Here is a 27178-nt window from a genome sequence, read left to right on the forward strand (position 1 = left end):
GGGCACACAGTCAGTGGCCACTTATCAGCTAAACTAAGTAGAATCCTGAAGTCATCTCAGAGAGCTCAACTCTCGTCCCAAGTCAGAGCTTGACACCCATTCACCAAACCAGGAAATTCCTTCTGGACACAGATACCTCCTGCCTGGCAGGAGGGAAAAAAGATCAAAAGCCCTCAGACCAAGGCAGAAACTATAGAAGCAGCCTGCCAGCCCCACCCCAGCAGCAATCCTCGTGACATGGAAGTGGGAAGGATGCTGCTTCAAGTCTGTGCCTCTGCCCATGCTGTACCATTCACATCTGGGTCCAGGGCTTTCCCTGTACTGATGGTTATGGGCATCAGAAGGTGGCCCAAGGTCACCGTGAGATCCTCAGGCATCTAAAAACCCAGCCTAGTCATCCAACAACCCAGCCCAGTCATCCAGTCTGGATTGACTGAGGCTGAGCAATGAACTCAGACATTACCGAAATCACCATCATCACTGTAATCTCAGGACTGAAACCAAAATGGCTTTGAGTATGTTCTCCACTGCAAGGACTATAGGGTAGAAAAGAAATGAACCTCCAGTCCAGTAGGAGTGATGGTTCAAGGACAACTCAGATATCCAAACAGGAAGAGAAACCAGTGCTCAGCTCAGCAGAGGCTGGGAGCAAAAGAAGCCAGTGTGGACAGTGAGGGGGCCAGAAGTAGCCTCAGGGGAAGCTACAGAGATAACCTCCTAAAAAAGGAAGACCTCTCCTAGTCACTGTGTCTGCTGAGCATTTCTGCCAAGAATGTTGTCTATAATATTTGTCTTACTCTCAGAACCAGAGAGAATAAAATAATTCTAAACGAGGCAAGCTGCTAAGCCTCTGGTTGGCTGTTGCACTGTGGACATGAATCTCTTAACTAATTGTATTTCCCTCTTTGCAGTGGTTTCAAGGAAGTCAGGTGTCTTGACAGTCAACACCTTGATGGAATGCATTTAAAATATTCTTCTCCCCCTGATTCCATCTTACTTGCCCACTCCCTTTTCCCCTTGCTTCATTTTTCTTACTTTGATTTGCTACTTTAGATATATTTCCACAGGTAGACCTAACTCCTTTTTAGATCAGGAAGAGTATAAATGGAGAAGTGAACCCCTCAGAACATAGTCCCAAAAAAGGGGCACCAGGAAGAGCATGAGGGTGAGTAGCTGGGTAGAAAATTCCATGCTCTGCCTCCTCTGTGTCTTGTCTCTGAATATCTAAAGATAACAGGTCCTTACCCCTGGCAACAGGCCTGAAAGAGTATTGCTATCCCTATCTTAGTACTCTAATGGCTCCCAGAGACAACATATATGAGAGGAGGGTCTCCCATCCAAGGTCATGGCCATAACAACTTGCAAACCTCAGGTGATGGCGGCCATGGCCTTGAGCCTGAAGAGCTACCACTATGATGCCCAAAGCTGGGTTGCTTCTAGGAAAGGGCAGGGTCTCTGCTGTCTTCCACAGCAGGGAAATGGGTGTGTGGCCTTGGCTGATGTTTTTGTATTAGCAAACGTGTCAGCCAGACTACAGCAGGCAGGGCTGCAGGCTCCACCTTTTCTCTCTGCGGGGAAGGCAGGGAGGGAGAAACTGGCAGAGCCTCTCAGCCCTTTAAAGGCTTGTGTAGCCTGCACTGGGCCCAGGGCCGCCCCACCCCTGCAGTACAGCAGAACCTCTCCCAGGTTAGCAAAAACATCCTACACAGCACACACATTAGTGAGAGCATTAATGGAACGCAGCAAACGTCTGCAGAAGAGCACGCCCGTCTGGAACACTTACATCCACGTCCCCAACGGCACCGAGGAGAGAGAAAAGAACATTCTGTTAGAGAAGGGTCTTTGGCACTGAAACTCACCCATGTGTGCATACTTATGCACACACACCCATCCACACAGACACACTCACATACACACTCACATGCACACAGGCTCACTCACTTCCCATACTCTAAACATCAGGCAGCTCCTCCTGCTCTGGTCAGAAGAAGTACACTGCCCAGAGGCCACACTCGAAATGCAATTCTCTTTCTCTCTCTCTCTCTCTCTCAGAGGACAAGAAGGATGACTGCTTTTAAAAATTATATCCTACATATTTGATTTTAAAAAGGGGGGAGGGACACCCCTATGACTAACCACAGGCAGTAATCCAGAGTTCAGTTCTGTATTACCTAGAGGTAAGCAGATAAAAAAGAAGGGAGAGATAATAATAGACACATAGAAAAAGAGAGAGACATGCAGAAAACAATAGCGAATCAGTTGACAAATGGGACAGGAACAGAGTAAAGGTGGGAAGAGAATGTTCTGGCATCTGAGATGTGCAGCTTAGAATAGAGGCTGCTGCCCTCTGAGGCCTTCGAGCTCTGTCACTGCCCTAAAAGGCACTTAGCAGCCTCCAAAATGCCTCCTTTTCCCTACCCCCATCATGAATTAAGTCCTGAATTTACGATTCCTAGAAAATGTTCCTGTCTGCTGAGGGCCCTAGGGCCCTGCGTGGCTCCAGAGGTAGTCTGAATCTTTCCAGGCTTTGGCCTGAGTGAGCCCCCACTGTGACAACATTTCAGGGGACCAGGAGGAAAGTGTCCCCAATACCTGTGAAATCCTCTTGCTGCTTAAGAGTCAGCCTATAGCCCTAAGTGCAAGACAGACCCCCCCGCAACACCATCTGCCGTCACTGCATAACCCAGTAGAGACTGTCAGAGCTGGGAGGGACACCTTATGGAGGGGGAGACTGAGGCCTGCAGAGTGCAGGGGCTCTCGCAAGGCCTCACAGGGAATGGTGTAGACCAGTCATCAGAGGGTTCCTTGCATGCAGACCTCACAGACAGGGAGAACTCCAGGGCACAGGTTTAAGAGGCCCTTGGAGAGGCAGAGGACCAAGAAAGGAAGGGCTGGGGCAAAGGCGTCCAGGTCTTGAGGCCTCCACCAGGCCTCACCTGCTTCCGACTGTCCAGCAGCCCCCATCACAGCAGCTCCCAACCCACTCTGGGATGAGGAACCAGAACTTGGACACTGAATCCTGGACACATTCTTGTGCATGTGCAGTCTTCCAGAGCTATTCAGTTCCTACAGTCATCTACAGCTCTTTTGAAATGCACTGGAAATGCACTGGAAACGCTGTGTCTGATCATGAAATCACCAGGTGTCATAGCAGGGGAGGGCTTCTGAGAGCAGCATAGAGCAGTGCCAGGGAAAGAACGGAAGACAGGGCAGCCACTCTCCCCGACCCCCAAGTGTCAGTCTCCCAGAATTAGAGGCTTTTGGAATGGCTCACGGAATTTACAGACTCAAAACTACAGTGTGAATAGACAGAAATCCCTGTGATTGGAACCACTGGGACCGCAGGGTCATTTCCCATGAACTAGTGTGTCCACCAGGCCAGCATCTAGTGCCCAGTGCTGGAAACAGCTGCACACAGCCCCTTCATTTCCAACTTGGACCAGGGGGCCCCATGGGGACACAGGGTTAGAGTCAGAGCTGAGCTAGGACACTGGTCTCTAACTGCAGCCCTGCTCAGGACTCTGTCAGTTCACTTCAGCCTATGGCCTCCCAAATCCCCAGCTCTTCCTGTTTTTTTTTGGTTTGGTTTGTTTAGTTTTGTTTTGTTTTGAGACCCAGTTTTGCTCTTGTTGACCAGGCTGGAGTGCAATGGCACTATCTCGGCTCACCACAACCTCCTCCTCCTGGGTTCAAGTGATTCTCCTGCCTCAGCATCACAAGTAGCGGGGATTACAGGCATGCACCACCTCGCCTGGCTAATTTTGTATTTTTAGTAGAGATGGGGTTTCTCCATGTTGGTCACGCTGGTCTCAAACTCCCAACATCAGGTAATCTGCCCGCCTCAGCTTCCCAAAATGCTGGGATTATAGGCGTGAGCCACCATGCCTGACCTGATCCCCAGCTCTTCTATAAAGGACTTAAAAAGCTGAGCTCTGAGAGTATTTTTTTTTTTTTTTGAGACAGAGTTTCGCTCTTGTTACCCAGGCTGGAGTGCAATGGCGCGATCTCGGCTCCCCACAACCTCCGTCTCCTGGGTTCAAGCAATTCTCCTGCTTCAGCCTTCCGAGTAGCTGGGACTATAGGCGTGCGCCACCATGCTCAGCTAATTTTTGTATTTTTAGTAGAGACGGGGTTTCACCATGTTGACCAGGATGGTCTCGATCTCTTGACCTCGTGATCCACCCGTCTCAGCCTCCCAAAGTGCTGGAATTATAGGCGTGAGCCACCGCACCCAGCCAGCTCTGAGAGTCTTAAAAATAAAGCAATGGCCGGGCGCGGTGGCACATGCCTGTAGTCCTAGCTACTCTGGAGGCTGAGATGGGAGGATCACTTGAGTTCAGGAGTTCTGGGCTGCAGTGCACTATGCCGATCGGGTGTCCACACTAAGTTTGGCATCAATATGGTGACCTCCCAGGAGCGGGGGACCACCGGGTTGCCTAAGTAGGGGTGAACAGGCCCAGGTTGGAAATAGAGCAGGTCAAAACTCCCGTGCTGATCAGTAGCGGGATTGCACCTGTGAATAGCCACTGCACTCCAGCCTGGGCAACATAGCAAGACTCCATCTCTAAAAAATATATAAATAAATAAAGCAATGGAGGGAAAACAGGCCACTTCACACAATGCAGTTTCCTGTCCTGCTTATTGCCAATGTGGGAGGGGCATGCCATGCCTCTGCAGCACCAGGGCTGGAACAAAAGCTATACTGGGCACCTTGTGTGCCTTCCTTCCTCTCCTGACACCACCTAGCAGGTTGCAGGCCAGGCATGGCCCTCTAGCCTTCTGAGCCTAAGGCGGCTTCTCCATGGGGAGCCAGGCAGTGAAAAAGGGGCACTGAGTTAGTCTAGCACCCTCACTAGTCCCTAATATGTCTAGTTAAGGATAGGCAACAGGAGGAGCAGGTCATGGCAACCACCAGGTGGCTGTGGCTCCAACAAGCCATCACTCATACACTGGGAAGGCAGCAGCAGGAGTCCTTGTCCAGAACTGGGAGACCTCCCCTCTCCCTGGGGTCTCCTGGCTGCTCCAGGCTATCACCACCATCAGCAGCATCACCATCAGTACCGCCACCACCACCATCATCATTATCATCACCATCATCATTCCCAGGATTATTATGGCCCTTTCATGGCCACTTTCACAACAGCACAGTGAGGTCGGGAAGCAGGGATCTCATCTCTATTTTAAGAGGAGGAACTGAAGCTCACAGTGGTTAGGCGATTCACACAGTTGCACAGCTAGTAAGTGGCAAAGCAGCACCAGGGCTCCCTTGGCTGCACCAGGACCAGAAACCCCTGGAACTTTAGGACTTCATCATTTCAGAGGACCTTAGTAAGTCCCTGTGTCCTTACCTGGAGCACAAGGAAGTATGACCCTGTTGCGACTTTTTTTTTTTTTTGAGACAGGGTCTTGCTCTGCCACCCAGCTCAAGTGCAATAGCACAATCACGGCTCACTGCAACCTTGACCTCCCAGGCTCAAGCAATTCTCCTGCCTCAGCCTCTCAAGTAGTTGGGACCACAGGTGCACACCACCACGCCTGGCCTTTTTTTTTTTTTTTTTTTTTTTTAATTGTAGAGATGAATTCTCGCTATGTTGCCCAGTTTGGTCTCAAACTCCTGGGCTCAAGCAATCCTCCCACTTCTGCCTCCCAAAGTTCTGGGATTACAGGCGTGAGCCACCGCGCTCAGTGACCCTGTGGTGGTTTTAAGATACCTCCATACATTCTTCGATGCTCCTCCCTTCAAGAGGTGAAGATAAATTCTCCTCCCCTTGAACGTGGGCTATGCTTAATGACTTGCTCCCAACAAATAGAATAAGGCAGAAGTGATAAGTGTGACTTCAAAGCCTAGGACAGAAAAGGTACCCTGGCTTCCTGCCTACCCTGTCTCTCTTGAATGGCTTACTCCAGGCCAAGCTGCCTACCATGTTGTAAGGACACTTAAGCAGCCCTGGAGAAGCCCATGAGGTAAGGAGCCTCCAGCCAACAGCCATAAGAGCACCATCTTGAAAGTGGATCCTCCAGTTTCATCAAGCCCTCCAGTGACAGCCTGGGCCGACATCTTGACTGCAACCTCTTGAGAGACCCTGAGCCAGAACCACCCAGTTAAGCCGCTCCCAAATTTCCAGCTCACAGAAACTGTAAGTTACTACGATTGCTGTTATAAAGGGTTAACCTCTTGACCCCTCCCTATGACCATGCAGCTGAAAGGGAGCCCCAGGGTCAGGTGCCCGCTCCTGGTTAGAAGCTCTTCCCGAGTGAGAGCCCAGCACACTGCGGAGAGGCTGGCTGCTTACTCACCTTTCCGGGTCCTGCAGGTGGAGCAGCAGGTACACACTGTGGGAATGGGGTGGGGGCACCATCAGTGACATTCCCCCTGGTCAGGAACCAGCCCTGGGCAAACAGGGAGGCCCTGGAGAGGTGTGGGGATCCCAGTGTGTACCAGCTAGGGATCCCAGGAATGTGGGTCTCTGTAGAGACACCAAAGTGGGGAAAGAGTCATCTCAGATTCAGTTTCCTCTCAGGTGCAGAAAATAACCTCACCTGGACCACAAAGTCAGTCCTTGCACCCTGCAGGGAAGGCAGGAGACAGAGTCAAAGTTTCCTCTGGGAAATAACTCCAAGCACCCCTGCCCACAGCCTCCTCCTCTCTCCGCTTTCCAGTTTAGAATGTCCCCGAGGAAACCTCATCAGACTCACCTCTGAACCCCAAAGTACTTCGTGTCTGGGCATTTGCAAAGGCCTAACTGGCTGCTGCCTTGTACAGGCCATTGGTCTTGGTGCACATCTGGGCCTTGACATAGAGTAGGTGCTCACTAAATACATGCTCACTGAGTGATTCCAAGTCCATGGAAGACGAGGATCATTCTTTCATTTCTTGTACCCTTCCTGCTGTCCAGTGCTAGGCATTCAGTGTATGGTATCTGACTACACACCTCCCAGCTCATTCTGCAGGGAGGGCCATGTCAGTCCCCACCCGCCCTGACCCTTTAAGCAAAGAGGAAAACTCCAGGCAAGAGAGAGGGTCAAGCCAAGTGCACTGCCCAGCCCCATTCTGGCTGCTGAAAGCAGCAAGAGGGAACTCTTCTTCCCCTTCTCCAATGCCCAGACCCTGTGTCCTCAGAGCACACGCAGAGGTCTCTTGTGTGCCAGGCATGTGGTGGGTATGCCAGGTGGGTGCTTCCAGAGGGAAGCACAGAACCTGTGTCTGCCAGCCAGGAGCTTGCAGCACTGAGTGACTGTGCAGGGACAGTCTTCGTGCCCCTTTCTCTCACCTTCATTTGCAGCATCTTTCTTCTTTTTCTCAAGATTCAGGAGGTCATGTGGATGTCCCTTCTCAGCTCACAGCAAATGGTCTGGACTGGTTCATGGGATCCTCCTCACTTTTTTTTTTTTTTTTTGAGACAGGGTTTTGCTCTCGTTGCCCAGGCTGGAGTGCTATGGTGTGACCCCGGCTCACTACAACCTCTGCCTCCCAGGTTCAAGCAATTCTCCTGCCTCAGCCTCCCAAGTAGCTGGGATTACAGGCATGCACCACCATGCCTGGCTAATTTTACATTTTCAGTAGAGACGGGGTTTCTCCATGTTGGTCAGGCTGGTCTTGAAATCCTGACCTCAAGTGATCCACCCGCCTCGACCTCCCAAAGTGCTGGGATTACAGGCATATGCCAACGTGCCCAACCACCCCCCTCACTTTTTATGTGCCTTTACATGACTTGTATTCCCACACCCCACTCACATTCTCCTTCCTCCTCAAGGAGTGTCAGTTTTAACATTTTAATATGCAACTTTTTGTTTCAACATGTTCTTTGTATAAACTTCATATTGTTACTTTGCATGATGGGCATATATTTTTATTGTACATAAATTGTTAGATAAAATTTCATTCTGTTTGTACTTTTCTTCACCTGGCATCATGCTTTCAAGTTCTACTGTGTATACATTTAAATCTGTTGCTTCCAGCGGCTGCAGAGAATTCCACAGGGTGCAGCTCCCACCTCTCTCCAGGTTGTCTTCAACTCCTGCCACCTGTCCAGGGTTTGCAAATTCTCTGGTTTGCTCTCCTCACAACCCTAAGACACAGACTGAATAGGGATTATTGGGCCTTTTTTACAAAGAAGAAAGCTTAAGGAAATCCGGTCTGTCTTCTGTGCCAAGGTCAAATCCTATGGTAGCGTCTGCCTGGGTTCTGAGAGAAGTTCTGAGGCTGAATCGAGGCTCAGCAGGAACGAGCATGCCTTGTTGTGCTGCATTTGCCGTGTCTGCACAGTCCCGGCATCACCCAACCAGGATGAAGTCTGGCCTCCTTCCCTCTTCTGGGGCCCTTTCTGGCATCCGAGGCCCACACTGGGGGCTGAGCTGGGAAGGGCTTCCTCTGCTAGACTTCCTCCCAGGCACGTTGACCTTACTTAAGGATATGACAGCCCCAAAGCCTCTGACCCAGTCAATCTTGCCCCATATCCAGGCCCAGGCCATCTTTCACCTGTCTTCCTTTTTGAGATGGCTTTTATTTTAGGCTCCAGAACAGTTGGGAAGAGCACCACACTGCCCCTGGCCTCCCTGCTGGGTCGCACCTTTCCTCTTTGCCCCCTGTGGTCGTAGGTGCTGAGGCCAAGCGGGGTGGCAGTGAGGAGGGCTGGGCATGGTGCAGCACAGCCGGTCCTCTCGCTCCCCACTGCCTCCCTGGGGCATGGCAGGGGACATCACCATCTCTGCTCACAGAGAGTGGCAGAGCCAGCGCCAAAGCAAATCATCCCAAATGCTTTTCTACGTGGTGCTGGGCTGGGAAGATGCTCCAGGCCCAGAAGACACTCCCATCTCCCTGCAGACCCTGCCAGCTTCTTGCATTCCCAGTTCTGAGGCTGCCCTGAATAAGTCACCACCAGAGGTCTAGGCAGGAGGCCAGCAATCTAGGGCTGGGGGCCTTAGCCCAGTACACAAACTCTGAGCCTGCTTCCTCCACTGGGCTCACCTCTATAATGGCAATGCAAACTCTTGGAGGCAAAGGGACCCCAGGGCCACCTAGGCCCACTTCCTAGCCGAAACAGGAATCCCTCCCTCGAACCTGACCATCCAACTTTGGCTTGGGTCCTTCCAATATCAGGGATCTCACTACCTCCCAAGATGGTCCATTTCTCTCCTGGACACTTACAGCATGACAACACGCCCTCTCAAGAGAGACAAATTACAACGAGAACAATGATAACAGCTACTGTGTATTGATGCCAGGCGTAACCATAAGCACTTTTACATGGCTTATTTCATTTGAAGCCTCACAACAACCCTACAAAGGGTGTCATTCCTTGAACAGATAAGGAGTCTGGGGTGCAGAGAGGGTAAACAGCTTGCCTGGGTCATGCAGTGAGCAAGTGGCTAGCCCCCTGGAACTTCACCCCACTGTTCTTGCTCTGCCCTCTGGGTTTCACTGAACTGAGGCCCTTTTTCCATCTAAGGGGCAGTTTTCACCTGAGGCTTGGCAGACGATGAGCTGCTGCAGTATGGAGCTGAGACCTAACTCTGTGTTGTCCCCCTATTTCTGCGGCAGTGTCTGGCAGATCAGAAGGTCTAGATGCTTGACAAAACCTGGAAGGTTGATGAGTGAGTGGCGAAGGGCACTGGCCCAGGAGTCAGGAGGCCATGCTCTACGGCAGCCCACCGTGGGTGACCCTGCACAGTCCCCTTCCCTGCACCTCTGTCTCTTTACCAGTAAAATCGCTGGAGTTGACTGAAAGATCCCTGAGTCATTTCCTGCTTGGCCTTTTGTGATTCCATCCCTGCCCATGCTTTCAGCTGTGACAGGGTTAAAACATCTCCCAATAGAAAAACCAGTCTTCAGACCTGTGAAGGGCCAAGGAGACACTGCTGAGGGGGAGGAAAGGGGACAGAGCCCTGAGATGCACTTGGCTCTGGGCATGAGTTGTCATTCTGAGGTAGCCACAGGCCTCATGCCTCCCTGTCGATGTCTAAGACCCTGAGAATCAGATGGGGTCTGTCAGGACATGGGGCTTATGGCCAAGGTGTCCCCTGCAGGCTGCACCTTACAGCACACGGTCACAGGTGGCCAGACATCTCCCTTTAAGGGCCAGGCAGCCACCAGACATACATTGTGGACATAGATTCCAAAAGAGTGGCTCAATTCCCACCCCTCCAACCACAGGGAGGCAGAGGTGGTGATCCAGAACTGTCCCCTACACCTCCACCATCAGTCCTGGGCAGCTTCTGTGCTCAGCAACTGAGAGTCAAGGCCCCTGTCATCCTCCCAAGGAGCAGCCTGGAAAACTGTGTGCCCCTAGCCCGTGCCCCACCCTCCATGAGCCTGAAACCCACACTGGTGGATCTGATGCGAGGGGGTTCCCAAACATGGCTGCAACTGAATAAAATCACACTTCTGGGTCTCACCCCAGACCTACAGAAGCCTCTACAGATGGGCCCAGGACTTTGCATGTTTAATGAGGTCCCCAGGTCAGTCCCAATACCAGCAACCCCATGATGGGCATGTGACACCAGAGGCAGGCATTGGAGGTAAAGGTGTGGTTACTGTAAGGTCCCTGCTGGCATAGGAACTACAGCTCAGAGCTAGCATGGCCCTTGGTATGCAGAGGCTGTGGGTGGTGTGAGATGCATGAGGGGTCAGAGATGAGAAGAAGACAGCAGAGTGAGAGAGAGAACAGGCAATTTTCAGGCAGGGAAGGGGGCCCATGAGAGCAGTAAGCCCCGGTGAGAAGACAACACTCAGGTGTCAACAGGCATGCCTCCCTGGAGTCTGAGAAGAGAACACAGAAGGCTCCCAGGGCCCAGGTCCTGTTGTACCTGCTGCCTCCAGGCTTGGCCTAGACACTATCCTCCAACTACCCCCAATTCCCTAGGCAATCAGATAGAGGAGGGGGGACCCTTTGGTACAGGTGACCTAGCCCTTTGCCTGATCAGAGTCTCCAGGCCAGCTTCTGGCCTGACCTGAGGGGTGCTCGCCCCTTGGCTGACCTAGCATGATCTGATGGACACCTCTGTTGATGGCAGGTCCATGGGGCCAGTGCCAGGCTGCACGCCACATGGTGGACTGGGCCTCTCTCAATGAAATCGAGGCCCAAGGAGAGGGAAAGAGGAGAAGTAAAGTGACACCTACCTGAGCTGCTAGCGCTCTCAGAAGCACTCCTGGACATCTTGGGCTGGCCGTGTTTGCCGCTGGCCCGCCCAGACCCCGGCGGTGGGGGGCCTGAAGGAGCAGGGGCGCCATCTCCCCTGATGGTGGTGAGGTCCTGCATGCTGAAGCTCCGCAGTCTCTCCGATAAGGCACCCTGTCCCTGGATACAACACAGGAGGGGCACACATCAGAGGTCCTGCTCCACAGATCAGTCTCAAAGGCCAAGAGGGAGCTCTGATGGTTAGCAAGGCAGAGATCAAGACCTGAATCAACTCTGCAAAGGGGCAGGTGCCCAGGCATAGCTGCTGGAAACACAGAGAGGGTCAAATCCCAGAATTTTCCAGGGCCTCCTCTGGGGCTCAGCAATCACTCCTTTGGCTCCAGGCTCCCTCCCCGCCCTCAGATACCCCCAAGATGATCCTGAGCCTCAGACAGACCAGGGCCAAGGGCGAGACTACTGCCTGCAGCTCCTACTCCCTCCAGGCCATCTGCTGTTTCTCTTGCTTTACATAAATAAAAATCCACATGTATCTATGTTTTTCTCAGTACGTGAGAATCTAGTCAAGAAATTAAAAGCTAATATTCTATGTGTTTAGTTCTTATTATTTTCAAAGGACACAAAATGCAGACAATATTTTTTTAAACGTTTGACAGAAATTTCTTTTATCTGTATAGCATATTATGTCTACAAGGCACACTTACTTCCACTGGTGCATTTCAGCTTCATAAAATACCCAAAAGTAATGAATCAGGAAGGAAAAAAATGATATTAAAAAACTCTTGCTGGCCGGGCGCGGTGGCTCAAGCCTGTAATCCCAGCACTTTGGGAGGCCGAGGCGGGTGGATCACGAGGTCAAGAGATCGAGACCATCCTGGTCAACATGGTGAAACCCCGTCTCTACTAATACAAAAAACTAGCTGGGCACGGTGGCGTGTGCCTGTAATCCCAGCTACTCAGGAGGCTGAGGCAGGAGAATTGCCTGAACCCAGGAGGCGGAGATTGCGGTGAGCCGAGATCGCGCCATTGCGCTCCAGCCTGGGTATCAAGAGCGAAACTCCGTCTCAAAAAAAAAAAAACAAAAAAAAAAAACTCTTGCTGACTATAACCATTTCATATTCTGAGGGAGACAGAGAATTATTCTCAGGGGGGAACTGTTCTTTTGTTTAGGAAAGCAAGATCAATGCATTTTACTTATGAAAGAGCAGCTCCTCCCTGTCTGGATGAGAATGTGTCAGAGTGAAAATGATCACAGTGAAGGCTCAGGGATGGTGGCATTGCTTTAAGTGTGCCCAGGGGCTGCAGAGAGAGGCTAAGGAAACCTGAGAGTGGGAGGAGACTGGGGCAATTGAGAACTGGGCTAGGATTTGGAACAAGAAGTGACAGGCAAGTAACTACCAGGCAAATGAATGAACTCAAGCATCTTCAGAAAGAAGGAAGTCTGGAGGGTGTGCAGGCTTCCCTTGGGTGCCTGGCACTGCAGTGGCATGGGAGAGGTATTCTATGCCACTTGGATAATGAAGGAAAGAGTGGTCTCAGAGATCTGGGGGACTTGGGGACAATACCACACGACAGACATAACAGAACCAACAAATCAGCACAAAATCAATTCAAGTCGCTGACAAGAGGACTGTTGGTGAGATTGATGAAACAAGCAAGGGCCAAAACAGTTGAGTAAGAGGTTTTCAGAGGTGAGAGAAAGGTTTGGAAGATTTTTTCGTTTTACTTAATAAAAATAATAATAAAAATGAACCAACAAAGCACAGCAATTCACCGAAGTGAAAGATCCAGATAGGATCAAGGAGCAAATGCAAAATGAGTTTATTAAAGGGGAGGGGAGAACAAAAGGGGCTTGCAGGCAGGTTTAGAAGAAATGCCAGAAGAGGCCAGGCATGGTGGCTCATGCCTGTAATCCTAGTACTCTGGGAGGCTGAGGCAGGAGGATTGCTTGAGTCCAGGAGTTCGAGACCAGCATGGGCAACATAGTGAGACCCTGTATATACAAAAAAAAATTTTAAACTAGCTGGGCATGGTGTATATGCTTGTAGTTCCAGCTACTCAGAACGCTGAGGTGGGAGGACTGCCTGAGTCCAAGAGGTAGAGGCTGTAATGAGCCCTGATCACACCACTCCACTCTGGTCTGAGTGACAAAGTGAGACTCTGTCTCAAAAAAATAAAAAGAAAGAAAGAAATGCCAGACTAAAATCAAGATGCATTAAAATATGAAGTAGAGCTGTTCCCAACCTACCAAAGATACAAAAAACCATGTCGCCAGGAAACTAACAACAAAAACACAAAGAAAACTATTTAAATAATCAAATAAACACAATTAGAATTGTAAATACAGGCCAAGAAGGATATCATGTGAAAAAAGACAGAAATTACCCTGGTTGCCTCCGACACTGCTCTAGAATGATGGTGGGCAAGGGTCCAAGGCCTCATGTCCTTGACAAGAATAGCTAGGTGGTCTTTGCCCACAAAATGACAGCTGGACCAGCCAGCCACCCATTATATAACCCCTTCAAATATAACAGCCAATGATCCATGATTATTTTACGCAGAAGCATTCTAGGTGGCATCTAGAATTTAGAAGAAATTTGGTGACTAAGGAGCAAAACTTGATTCCGAAATGAGTGAGAAAATATTCTGCTAATTATAAGTGAGTAACTCAATGTTAGGCTAGTAGTGTTCAAGCAAACCACTCACTGACTCACCCTTTCATTCATCCTCTCATTTCTTCATTTATTTTACTTGTTCAACAATTATCAGGTACTTTTTATGGGCAAGACACAGTGCTAGGTGTTAATAGGAAACACCACCAGTACAGCTTGATTTCTGAGAAAGTGTAAAAAGACAAATGTACAGATACAACACAGAGGTGCCCTACCAGAAGCTACAAAAAGTGAAGACTGAGAACAGTAGTTCCCCAGTCAGGCCTGGATTCAAATTCCAGCCCTGTCATTTAACAGCTGAGTGATCTTCACCTCTCTCCGCCTCAATACCCTCATTTGCAGAAAAGCATCCACATGGCTGGCTGCTGGTGCAGATTCGACAAGATTATGTCCTTAAGATACCCATCACATAGCCCAATCCATAGTCAGTGTTCAAAACGTCAACTTTGATGGCAATGATGTTGATGCTGTGGCTACTGCCTAAGACACAAAGGTTGCTACTGAAAGCAGAGGTGGGGCTGGGCGTGGTGGCTCATGCCTGTAATCCCAGCACTTTGGGAGGCCGAGGCGGGCAGATCACGAGGTCAAGAGATCAAGACCATCCTGGCCAACATGGTGAAACCCCGTCTCTTAACGAAAATACAAAAAAAATTAGCCAGGTGTGGTGGCACGCGCCTGTGGTCCCAGCTACTCGGGAGGTTGAGGTGGAGAATCGCTTGAACCCAGGAGGCGGAGGTTGCAGTGAGCCAAGGTTGCACCACTGCATTCCAGCCTGGCGACAGAGCAAGACTCCATCTCAAAAAAAAAAAGAGAAAGCAGAGGTGGAAAAGATCACTTTGATCAAAAGGACCAGGAGGGGCTTCATGACCCCAGGCAAAAATAAACAGCCAGGGACAAATTCTCTCAACACAGTTTGCCAGTTCTTACACATTGTTGCTCAGCAACATATGTGAGAGAAAGCAGCAGCAGGCATCGTACACGTTCATTTTAGCAAAGTGCTCCATTCCACTCCCAGAAGCCAACCAGTCTAGCTCCAATATCACTGGCAGTGGCAGAGGTTAGGAAAGAGAGGGAGATAATAATAGCTCAGTATAAACCTAGGCCTGTGTCAGAGGAAATTATAGTGGTGTATATACAAGACTTTTGAAAATAAATTAGCCCTTGCCTGTCAAAACACTCTGAGATGGTTAAAATCAATATGCCTGGCCAGGCACCATGGCTCACGCCTGTAATCCCAGCACTTTGGGAGGCTGAGGTGGGTGGATCACTTGAGGTCAGCCTGACCAATATGGTAAAACCCCGTCTCTACTAAAAATACAAAATTAGTCAGGTGTGGTGGTACACGACTATAATCCCAGCTACTCGGGAGGCTGAGGCGGGAGAATCTCTTGAACCTGGGAGATGGAGGTTGCAGTGAGCCGAGATCACAACATTGCACTCCAGCCTGGGCAACAAGAGCAAAAACTCCGTCTCAAAAAATAAAAATCAATATGCCTCTTTCATTTGTAAACCTTTCAGCCCTTAGTCTCTACACAAAATCTCATTCCTATTCACTTCCTGCAAACCCCATTCCACACTGTCAGTTCAGCTCTGCTCTGTAGAATTTTTATTCTAGACCATTCTCTTCTGGGAAGAACCACAAGTTGTTTACTGGTAGTCTGCAAAATGGGGTTCCTTTCTTTGGGAAATTAAACTTGGATTCTTCACATTTGGGAAGGGTTAATACCATAGTCCCCATAATTCCTTGAGCCACATTATCGTATTAAAAGCTCTGAGAAGGCCCATCTGGTGGTGCATGCCTGTAATCCCAGCACTTTGGTGGCTGAGGCAGGAGGATTGCTGAAGCCCAGGAGTTCGAAACCAGCCTGGGCAACATAGGTAGACCCCCATCTCTATTTTTAAAATTTAAAAAGACATCACTAAGTATCCAGAATTATAATGACAGCACCCACCTACTCCTAGACTTCTTGAAAATGATTTTTATCAATTCAAAGACATATTTTTCATCTCTGAAATTGGGGTGGGTCTTACAATTGCTGCTGCCCTGACATCATTGTCAATGCTTATACATAGATGTACTTGGTTGTTATTCTCCCTGGCATAACTGGACAACTGAAATCCCTGAGTATTTAATTAACAAACCATTTAAGAACTTCTTGAGAAAGGAATGTGAATCTCAGTTGTCTAACACATATCTCACTGAGACCTTCTGGTATGATTAAGAAAGTGGCAGCATCAAAACTGGCATGAATGAAAATCCCAGAAACAATAGCTTGACATCACCCAACACACTGGAAGGAACAGAGAATGATACAGCATGGTCATAAGTGGATACTGACACGCTGAGCTGAAAAGTAATTCAGGACCTCTGAAAGTGAAAAAGTGAGGTTAGAAAGATCTTAATAATTTATTGTGCTAATGTGTTCCTTTTAATGTACATATAAAAATGACAAAAATTACATCTAAGAGTCTATTTAATAAGAAGAAACAAATATTCTAAGTGAGAAAACATTGTGTCCTAACTTAATTAAGACACAATGCACTTCTCAAAGCAGCTTTCTGTACTCATCCCAGCTCCCTGTAATATGCTGTCACTGTAGCCTTTGAGCTGTACTACTCTCTTGTTCTCCACACAATGATACTTAAGTATTGCTATTGTCTGTTTTATTCACTATTACAGCCTTGGCATCTACCACTCTACTTAATACACTTTAGGGGTTAAGGAGTTGCATGAATGAACATATGACCATTTATGGAACTGCCGCCTGGGTAAAGCGTGACAGTGGGAAATCCCCACTCCAGCCTGATGCATCAGCCAGGGTCCCAGACGTGAAAGAGCATCCTGCTGAACAAGCCTTGAGATATGTCCACAAGGAACGTATGAGAAGTGTCAGAGGGTTGTGGGTACAGAGAACAGAGGGCACACACTGGAGAGGCAAGGTGTCCCAGAGGAGACAGTGCTTGAACTTGGGTGGGTAGAGGACTTGGTGGGGTAAAGATGGAGACCAGGTGGAAAGAGAAGGAATATGTGTTAGTATTTGTCACCACCGAGAGCAGCCACTTCAATCCATCCCAAGTGAAGTCTTTGCAGTTTTGTCTGCTAAGGAGATGGGGGTCCACTTATACCTTGTTCATGGCCAGGGATGTATCCGAATAGCAGAAGTGTCTGCAGAAAGGCTACATGATTTCTTTGTTAACAACCATGCCAGTGGAAGGCAGGGGTAAGAGTGAGGCTTACTCTTCACTGGACACTCTCTTTTGTCCTTTTAGAATTCTGCACCAAGAACATGCATTACCTTTAAAAAATCAGTACAATTTAATTTTCAGTAACACCCACAGCACTCTCTCAAGGTCACCCTGAGGACCTCACTTTGTGAATATACAGTGTGCATGATGCTGACCAATGCAATCTAGACCAAAAAAAAAAAAAAAAAAGACATAGGAGTAATTAAAACAACAACAACAGCAACACAGAACTAAGAAGGAGTACATGGTATCTCCAGAAACTAAATGAGTGTTGAGCCCTTGATGAGGTCCTCTTTTCCAGAGGGACACACAAGTCACAGGGGAAGGCTCCAGCAAAGCAGGAAGTTTAGCCCAGCTCACTTGACACAATATCTAATGCCTGCTACTGAGGGCAATGAGAATAAAGACAAAGGGTTTTAGTGAGTCAGGAAATTGATAACAGAGCCACCAGCACAACTGCATTTCCCACCAGTAATTCAGGAGTTAATACTTCCTTCCAAACCCCAGGGGGTGCCCGCTTTACTGGTGGAGTGAGCCTCCAGCCTCCACAGCCACACATGCGCCATATCCAAGCCAAGCAGGCTCCCAATGACATGCTGCATGAGGACCGGGCCCTTGTCTGTGACATGAAACGGAATTAACAAACCAAACAGAGAAGGAGAATTTCTACTGCAATAGCATCCATCATCAAATTCAATCCATTCTCCAGGCATTAAACAAAAAAAAAAAACTCAAGTAAGTTAATCACATGTTAGATGCTACCAAATTCACACCATAAGAGGCTCTGGAAAGATGATGAAGTGGGGTCTGTGTGCCCCGCATGGATTAACACACACGCACACGCAGGTGCCGAGGCAGGGGGGACACCTGCCTCTGATCCAGACCACGTGCTGGTGAGCAGAGCCGGCGACCTGGCCTCGCTGCCCGACTGGATCAGTTTGGAGTTAGTCACACCTCTCACCAGGGTTACCTGCCCTTCTCTCAGGTCCAAAGAGAAGATAAAATGGAAGAGTCGAGCCACCTGATAAAAGGGAAAAGGAGAAAAAAGCCATGGGCACCAAGGCGACAAAATGGGGCTGAAGGGAGCCGTGTCCTCACCTCTTTCCTCCCATCACTCCCTCGTTCACTCACCTATTTATTCACTCACTCGCAACAGTGGCTGCAGGAACGTTCACAAAGCTCTGCGAAGCCCCGCAGGGGAACAAAGACGAGGATGGTATGGTCCCTGCTCCCATGGAGCTCACAGTCTAGCTGGGGCATCAAGATAATAAGTGTGTACAAGGGCGCAAGCGACAAAGACAACCAAATGCGCCAGAGTACGGGGCAGGTGACGGCACCATTACTATGGCTGAGCACGGGCCCCACAAGGGGTCAAAGCCGAGTGAGGAGTGAGTTGAGGGCTTCATCCTTGGAAGCCGGATGGGGAAGGTGCGTGCTGGCAGGGAAGCGCTTTGGGCCAGGGTATGACAGTGGACGAAAACCCAAGGTGCATGTGAGTGAACCCGCCTGGGGAGAAGAGGCTTTAGTGCCAGTGAGTAAAAGAAGACCAGCCTGGGAGAGCTGGGCTTCAGCTGCCTACACTTGGTTTTTGACAATAAACTGAGCGCTTCACTAAGGTTTTTGAGAGGTGAGCAATGTGAAGGAGGCAGGACGTTAGAATGAGAACATCCTAGATATGCCACCTGGTGCACATCAAGAACTTGCCCCCAGTATATGTTCTCCCCTTTTCTTTCCTCACTTTGCAGCAGGTACATGGTTCTCTGGAATAGAGACTGTATTTTCTAGTCTCTCTTCTGGAAAGTGCCCTTAAGGAGAGACAGTGCACAAGAACAAGCATTAACTGGTGAGGGAGGCAGGCTTGGTGCTTCCGATTCAGAGCAGGCTGGATGGGAGGTGAGGAGCGGGAGCCTGGGAGGTGAGACAGGCCTGTGTGACTAATGACAGTGCTCAGGTAAGTTGGGTCTCTGTAGCTGGACCAAGCCTGGACATCTGAGCCAGGCCCTTGCCCAGTGATGGGGAGTCAGAGCCACCAAGAGGGACCCTCTACACACAGCAGCTGCCCCTGGCCTTGCCTGTGGAAATCTCAGCTGGAAGCTTTGCCTTCTCCATGCTTTCTCCTTCAGAGGCAAAGGCCATGCTGGAAAGGGACAGTGAGAAGGGAGGAAGGACTAAGGGCAGGTAGGGGGACCCACAGGACAAATCTGCCCCACTGCTGGTGCAAGGTGAGCTCTAGTTATACTGGTGTGCAAACATGCCCGTACTATCGCATGTGATCAAGCTTTACAGAAACTGTGATTTATGGTGACGTGTACCTGTGATCCACATTCTTTCATCCTGGATCAAGTGTTCCCCAGCCCTGCCACAAGACCAAGAAACAGGTGATCGATCATCAGAAGAGCAGTTCCCTGGGGTGTGAGAGACTCTAAAATCCTCATTGAGGGCCAGTCACCTCTCAGGTACTCAGCCACTGGGCTTCAGGGCCTGGTAGTGCAATCCAAGCACAAAATGGTCAGGAAGTGTCAGTTTAGGGCATGTGTGTTGGGGTGGAGGGTGACTGGAGTAATATAAGGACACTGGAGGAACTAGAGACCCTGCTGCTGATTGCGGCTCAACAACTAACAGCTGCCTGACCTTGGGCAAGTCACTCAAACCCCAGCTTGGTTTTCCTGAAGTGAGGGTTCCAGCTGCTCCAGCAGCCCACGTTTGACCTTCCTCCTGTCTTGGCAGGTGGCAGGTGCTCACGTGTCATAAGCTGCCCCTCAGGGGCCCACACACCTCAGGGCTGAAGAGGAGGAGGAAGCACCCCTTTGAAAAGTCAGGCCTAGAATGGTGGGGAACCCTGAGCCCAGGGCAGGAATATGGCTTGCGAAGGAAGACAGAGCACATAAGAGGTGGGCCAGGACACGGCAGGAGAGTCAGCGTCCTGTGCAGAAGAGCCTGCATTGTAAATAACCTCCCAATGCCAGTGCCCAACTTGTTTTTTTATTCTGTTCAACAGTGAAGAAAGAGAAGATCATAAGCAGTCTGAGATCAAACTGACATATGAGTGAACAACAGGCAACCTTTATTCAACATTTATTATGAGCTCTGCGTTCTGTGAAGTCTTTGTGTACACTGCCTCATAACTCTTGTGGCAGCTACTATGATCGTCCTTGTTTGCAGGTGAAGGGAGGTTCACAGAGGTGCAGCACTAAGTAGGGAGCCGGGACTTTTAAACCTGGCCTGCTTATCTCCAAAGCCCAACTTTGGCTATCCTTGATGCTACGCATTGCTCTGTAGGTCACGGCAGCTAAAAATATGCACAACAGTCTTTCATTCCTTTAACATTTACTGAGCACCTATGGAGATGCAGGTAGGACACAAATATAAATGATGACAGCAGTGCAGAGGACCCAGGAGTGACAGGCCAGTTCTGAGATTAGAGGAGGCTTCATGGAGGAGATGGCATTAACCTGGAAGAGTGGGGAGGATTTCAAAGAGGTAGAAACAGAGGCAGATGAAGGATCAACATGAGCAAAGGCAGAGGCAAGAAAGAGAAAATTCTGGAAATAGTACTCAGAGTTGCTATTTCCAGAACAGTACAGAAGGCAGCTGTGAATGCAGTATCAGAAGAGCTAGAGAGGTAAGGAGAGACAAGACTGGAAGGCTAGGATCAGAGTCAGACTACACAGGCTTTAACAGGAAGGGAAGGGAGTTGTCGACCATTTGGGTAGCTACTGCAACAGTCCAAGCTGAGGGAAGGGTGTGGAAGAAGGCCTAAAAGGAGAGAAGGGATGTCAAATGGTTAGGACTTAAAGAGTAAGTGGGAGGAAGGTGGGCATCAAAGGTGACAGAGATTTGGAGCTTGGGTGCCTGACAGGATGGTGATTTTATCATCAGAACGGTGGGACACGTGGAAGGGCAGATTTGGAGTTACATCCAGGACTCTGTACAAAGGAGACAGGGGAGATGTTCAGCAGAGAACAGGAACACTGGGATTGAGCCCTGGACAGAGAACCAGGAACACCAGGAATGAACCCTGGACAGAGAACAGCAACACTGGGATTGAGCCCTGGACAAAGAACCAGAGACACCAGGATTGAGCCCTGGACAGAGAACCAGGAACACTGGGATTGAGCCCTGGACAGAGAACCAGGAACACCGGGAATGAACCCTGGACAGAGAACAGGAACACCGGGATTGAGCCCTGGACAGAGAACCAGAGACACCAGGATTGAGCCCTGGACAGAGAACCAGAGACACCAGGATTGAGCCCTGGACAGAGAACCAGGAACACTGGGATTGAGCCCTGGGCAGAGAAGTCCATCTGGGAACCAGGTGCATCAGGTGACAGCTGAAGGTGAGAGACAGGATGAGACGGTGCTGGGAGAGAGAGGAGAGAAAGGTGGGGCCCAGAGAGATTCAACCAACACTGAGGAGTGAGGAAAGGAGGGAGGAGGCAAACACGAGAGGGGAGTCAGAGAGAGGAGGAGAATGGGGAGGTGCCGTGTCACCACAGCCAAGAGACAGCTCTTGACGCTCACACGTGATCCTCAAACTGTTTCCTCAGATCTCCAGGCTCCACCAGGCCCTTCTGTGAGGTCAGGCAGGCAGGCTTCCCTCTTTGCTCTTGGACCCTTGAGGCATCAGGCTGCTCAGTCTCCACAGAACAGAGAAGGTAAGTAATGTGGGACCAGAAACTCCATGTGAATTTCTGGCCCTTCCTCTTCAGCTGAGTGTGATGCGGGTGTTTCATTTGTTTGAATCCACTTAATTATTCATGGAGCAGTGTGAGGTGAGGTAAAATTCCAGGTAGAAACATCGGGAGAACAGGAATCCAGCACATTGGTAAAAAGTCTTGCTTGATTCTACTTCGACAAATTTTGAGAGTGAAGCTCGGGTACGAGTTGACTAATATTTAGGAGACTGGAGGGTAGGGAATACTTCCAAACTTTTCCAGCAGTTTGTCTGTAACAGTTTAGATAATCTTGGTGTTTAAAAATGGTTGCTGTGGTGAATTCTAAATATTAATGTCATGTCACATAGTCCTTGGCTAAAAACTGAAGAAAGAAGGCTAACTTACTATGAGTGAGCATAGTGGCCAGGGAATGCTACTCTGAGGGATAAAGAGACAAACATGGGGCTTTCTGGAATCCTCACCCTCTTTGATTCAACAGATGGTAGGGACTGAAGCCAGAGAGGTGAAACATATGGACCTGGGCAAGGGACAGCTGTCATCTCTTCTCTGTCCTTGGAAATATCTTCTAAGTATGAGCTGACACAGGGAGGTTTTATAAAAAGAAAATCAGTGCCTGCCCTCTGATTAATTGTAAACAGGTAGTAGTTGGTTTTTTTTTGTTTGTTTGTTGTCGTTGTTTTGCTAGAAAGCAAACAAAGGCAAGGCAACTGACTCCAGTCAGGTCAGAAATCCCACATCAATGGGCTTATGAACTTCCTCAAATGAGCTTTTCATTCTAAAAATAACATTTCATGGTGATTTTAAAGCAGTATTTTATTCAAAATAGACATTTAGATAAAGCATTGATGGATAAAAGATAAGGATATGTGGAGAGGACTTTTTTTTTTTTAACACTATTGTGCTGAACTGTTTTGTAGAGCTTCTTTTTCTTTTTAAGGAAAAAGTGAGTTGGAATTTTTTTTTTAAGTGGGAAAACAAAATAATTGAACTCTCCGTGAATTGTGCCTGACTGTTCAGATGCCAAAGGCTATAACCAAGGCTTGGCTATCCCCTGTTGGCCACTGACCATAATTGCAGGCAAGGTGCCTGAGTTTTAGAGGGTAAGTCAGGAAAACAGAGGTCATGGTGTGAAAGCAGGCCCAGAAAAGAAGACCTAAGAGCTTCAGCATGGGTGCTGCTATAGGCTGACTTTCCAGTTCTCTGTTTTCCTAGTGAACCTTATATAGAGAGACCCCAAGGAGCTGATCAGTTAAGGAGGGATGGGTGTCCTGCTGAAGCCAGAGCAACTGTGGGCAAAGGAGTGAAAATAAGGCAAAAAAGAACACTGGAGGATTAACAGAGGGCTTGGGGCAGTGCTGTCCAAAAGAACTTTCTATCCAAAGATGGAAATGTGCTATCACTATGCCAGCTGCCAGCCACACTGGCAAGTAAGAACTTGAAATGGGGCTAGTACAGCTGGGCACAGTGGCTCATGCCTGAAATCCCAGCACTTTGGGAGGCTGAGACCAGCAGATCACCTAAGGTCAGGAGTTCAAGACCAGCCTGGCCAACATGGCAAAACCCTGTCTCTACTAAAAAATACAAAAATTAGCCAGGTGTGGTGATGGACACCTGTAATCCCAGCTACTTGGGAGGCTAAGGCAGGGAGAATTGAACCCAGGAGGCAGAGGTTATGGTGAGCTGAGATTGTGCCACTGCACTCCAGTCTGGGTGACAGAGCAAGAGTCCGTCTTAAAAAAAAAAACAAAAAAAAAACGGGGCTAGTATGACCGAGGAATTCAATTTTAGGTATACTCAATTTTAATTAATATAAATTTAAATAGCTACACGTGGCAAGTGGCTACCACATTAGACAGGGCAGGTTTGGAGGAATCAAAAAGGTATATACTTCAAATTAGTCAACAGGGTTTAATGAATAGCTATCAGTGCAAAGCACTAAACAACTAAACATTGGTCTGTTTTTATTTTTTAAGCAAGAAACAAAGGAAAAGCCAGAGCTCCTCATCTCAAGAAGCTAACAATACTAAATTTGGGGATAGGGGAAGATGGAACCATATACACACAAACACAACTCTGAAAACAATCTGCAAGATAAGAATTCCTGATTCACAGAATGCTGTTTTACGTAGAGCAGCTCTCTTCAATAGGTGGACTATGGCAATAGCATTGGTACTACTGGAAATGTTCTGGAGACAAATCTCCAGGGGAACTAAAACAACGTAATTTTTCAAGTTATGAGACAAGTAAAAAAGTAATGTTGGTTTACCAGCTCTGAGAATTCAGCAGGTGGAAGAAATCTAGTATGTGGTTCAAACTGCAAGAGAAGTAAGGTAACCTGGAGACCCCATAGTTTTAGAACTTTTGTTCAGTGGTTCATATCACTGGTTTCTTTTTCGTGTAAGGATATGTTTTGCTTAACAAATAAATTTCTAGGGCATTTTTTTTTTTTAAAGAGAGATTTTTCAGTTCTAGTCTTAAAAAGACCTGCAGTTCAATTTTCTCTATGGGTGGAATTACAGGATAGGAAACAGGCAGCATGTAGGATCAGAGCCAGCAGAGACTAGGAATGCTGAGACAGAAGGTACACGAGAAGTGTGTCCTCAGGAAGCAGTTTTCACTGAAAGACAGATGCATCAACACTTCCTGGGGATAGGGGTTAGTCTTGTGAAAAATTGAGGGTGGGATAGGGGTTAACTTCCCCTGAAGAAATTAATCATGCCTGATTTTTTTTTTTTTTTTAGCTCTTCCAGTTCTAAGACAAAACAGTAATATTAACATTAATAAGCTGGGCATGGTGGTGCACACCTGTAGTCCCAGCTACTTGGAAAGCTAAGGTGGAAGGATCACTTAAACCAAACTTAGGTCAGCCTAAGCAACATACAAAGACCTTATGTCAAAAAAAAAAAAATTAATAAGAACTTCCTTTTTTTTGAGATGGAGTCTCACTCTGTAGCCCAGCGGCTCACTGCAGCCTCTGCCTCCTGAGTCCCAGTTCAAGCAGTTCTCTTACCTCAGCCTCCCAAGTAGCTGGGATTACAGGCATGAGCCACCATGCCCAGGTAATTTTTGTATTTTTTAGTAGAGACGGGGTTTCACCATGTTGGCCAGTCTGGTCTTTAATTCCTGACCTCATGATCTGCCCGCCTTGGCCTCCCAAATGCTGGGATTACAGGTGTGAGCCATCACGCCTGCCCAAAGAATTTCCTTTTTTTTTTCCTAATGGAGTCTCACTCACTCTGTTGCCCAGGCTACAGTGCAGCGTCTCATTGCAACCTCTGCCTCCTGGGTTCAAGTGATTCTCCTGCCTCAGTCTTCCAAGTAGCTGGGATTACAGGCATGTGCCACCACACCAGCTAATTTTTGTATTTTTAGTAGCGACAGGGTTTCATCATGTTGGCCAGGCTAGTCTTGAACTCCTGGCTTCAAGTGATCTGCCTGCCTCGACCTCCCAAAGTGCTGGGATTACAGGAATGAGCCATTGCGCCTGGCCAGGACTTCTATTTATATAATAATGTGGTTTACAAATTTTTTTCCACACTTCATGATGATACAAAAAACACTCCTGCAAACATTAATTTTATTAGAGAAAGGACACAGAGCACAACATTATTTTTGAAAGGATTAACTAAAAGTGTAGTCAAAAGATTTTTCATTCTTCATTTAAGCTCTGTAGTTTCCTCCTAGGGAATCACTAAGGGATGTAAACAAGAAGACAGAAGGAGGAATTATTCCTTCATCTTACCATTTTATCCTAGCCTCCATTTAATCTGTCAGAACTAATCTGTTTCCTAGCCTGTAATTCCAGCCCAGTGTGCTGAGTCTCTTTCAGGAATGATCCTAACGGAGGGTCTTCTCAACATGTAACATTCTCTGTTGCATCGCTTTCACTAAATGCAGTAGATACTGAGAGTGAGAACTGATTTGTAAGTTGAGGGTGTTGTGTGGGAGGAGAAGACAGCAGGTCCAAGAGATTTAAAATGAAGCCAGGAGTCATGTGATCATAAATCCTGGTTTCCTTGGGACAGACCCAGTTTATTTATTTATTTATTTGAAACAAGGTCTTGCTCTGTCACCTAGGCTAGAGTGCAGTGGCATGATCATAGCTCACTGTAGTCTCCACCTGGGCTCAAGAGATGATCCTCTTGCCTCTGCATCCCAGGGAGCTGGGACTATAGGCACATGCCACCATGCCTGGCTAATTTTTAATTTTTTGTGGAGACAGGGTCTCACTATGTTACCCAGGCTGGTCTCTCACTCCTGAGCTCAAGCAATCTTCCCACCTCAGCCTCCCAAAGTGCTGAGATTACAGATGTAAGCTGCCATGTCTGGCCAAACAGGCCTAGTTTAGACCTGTTGTTTCAGAGTAATTATTATAAGCATCCTTTACATTCTCAAATGTGTCCAGGTTTGAACAATAAATTATATAGTCACCCCAGCCATGGGTGACTTGGCAGGGTGTCCTTTTTTGCAAGCAGTTGCTCTAATTATTCCCCTGGGTTAGTCAATAAGGTTGATAAGGGCTCAGCCAGGTGCAAAGCACTGTGCTAGGCTCTTGGGAGCACTACAAAAGAGGTGGGACACCTGCAATCCCAGCACTTTGGGAGGCCAAGGTGGGTGCATAACCTGAGGTCAGGAGTTCGAGACTAGCCTGGCCAACATGGCAAAACCTTGTCTCTACTAAAAATACAAAAATTTGCCGGGTGTGTTCGTGGGCACCTGTAATCCCAGCTTCTTGGGAGGCTGAGGCAGGAAAATTGCTTGAACCTAGGAGGCGAAGGTTGCAGTGAGTCGCGATCACACCAATGCACTCCAGTCTGGGTAACAGAGTGAGACTGTCTAAATAAATAAATAAATAAGTGGGAGTATTTGTAGTCCCATCATAGTATTTCTCAATTGGCAGTAAGTTTTGGAGAAATTAACACCGCCCTCCCCCTACCCCCCAACACACTACTGCTTTCTTCATTCTCAAGGTTAAGGATTCTAAGGAGGTGAACCTGCATTCCAGGAATGTTACAAAAGTTTGCTTTAACCCTGATCACCTGTGCTCCCCATGGTTCTGTATGGGGCCTCAGGCAATGATTTGTACAGAGCTGGCTATTTAAAAATCATCTGGGGAACTTGTTAAAAATAGTGATTCACGGGCCCACTGCCTGAGATTCTGATTCAGCACATCTGAGAATCTATTAAAAAAATAAAAAGCAAAGCTCTCCAGGTGGCTTGGGCATGCAAGCCAGATTTGGACCCACTGGTGAGTCATCATCCTTTGACCAAGGCCCGAAGTGATGCACTGTTGCTATGGAAACTACTGATGTACACCTCAGCCAGATTGAATTTTTGAACCTTACTTCTTTTTCTTTTTCTTTTTTAAGTACACATCTGTTTCAAAAATAGAGGGTATTATTTTTAGAAGAGAAGATGTGTTTTCTCTCTCCAGATATTTATATTTA

General features: G+C 48.2%; 1 protein-coding gene across 4 annotated transcripts in view; it reads right to left on the minus strand.

The window, feature by feature from the left end:
• Positions 1-27178, minus strand: part of REEP1 (receptor accessory protein 1) — a 117137-nt gene that overhangs the window by 7542 nt on the left and 82417 nt on the right. For 2 of the 4 annotated variants that reach the window (XM_021672631.2, XM_064377964.1), the window contains exons 6-7: positions 11120-11297; positions 6298-6333 (exon numbers count right to left, since the gene is read on the minus strand). In XM_021672631.2, the coding sequence (XP_021528306.1) occupies positions 6298-6333; positions 11120-11297 (214 nt within the window). The remainder of the gene's footprint in view (positions 1-6297; positions 6334-11119; positions 11298-27178) is intronic. The other 2 variants (XM_021672632.2, XM_064377965.1) reach the window with 1 other exon arrangement.

This window comes from Aotus nancymaae, unplaced genomic scaffold (genome assembly GCF_030222135.1).
Source record: "Aotus nancymaae isolate 86718 unplaced genomic scaffold, 86718_ANA_hifiasm-v0.15.2.pri h1tg000017l, whole genome shotgun sequence".
Classification (NCBI taxonomy): domain Eukaryota; kingdom Metazoa; phylum Chordata; class Mammalia; order Primates; family Aotidae; genus Aotus; species Aotus nancymaae.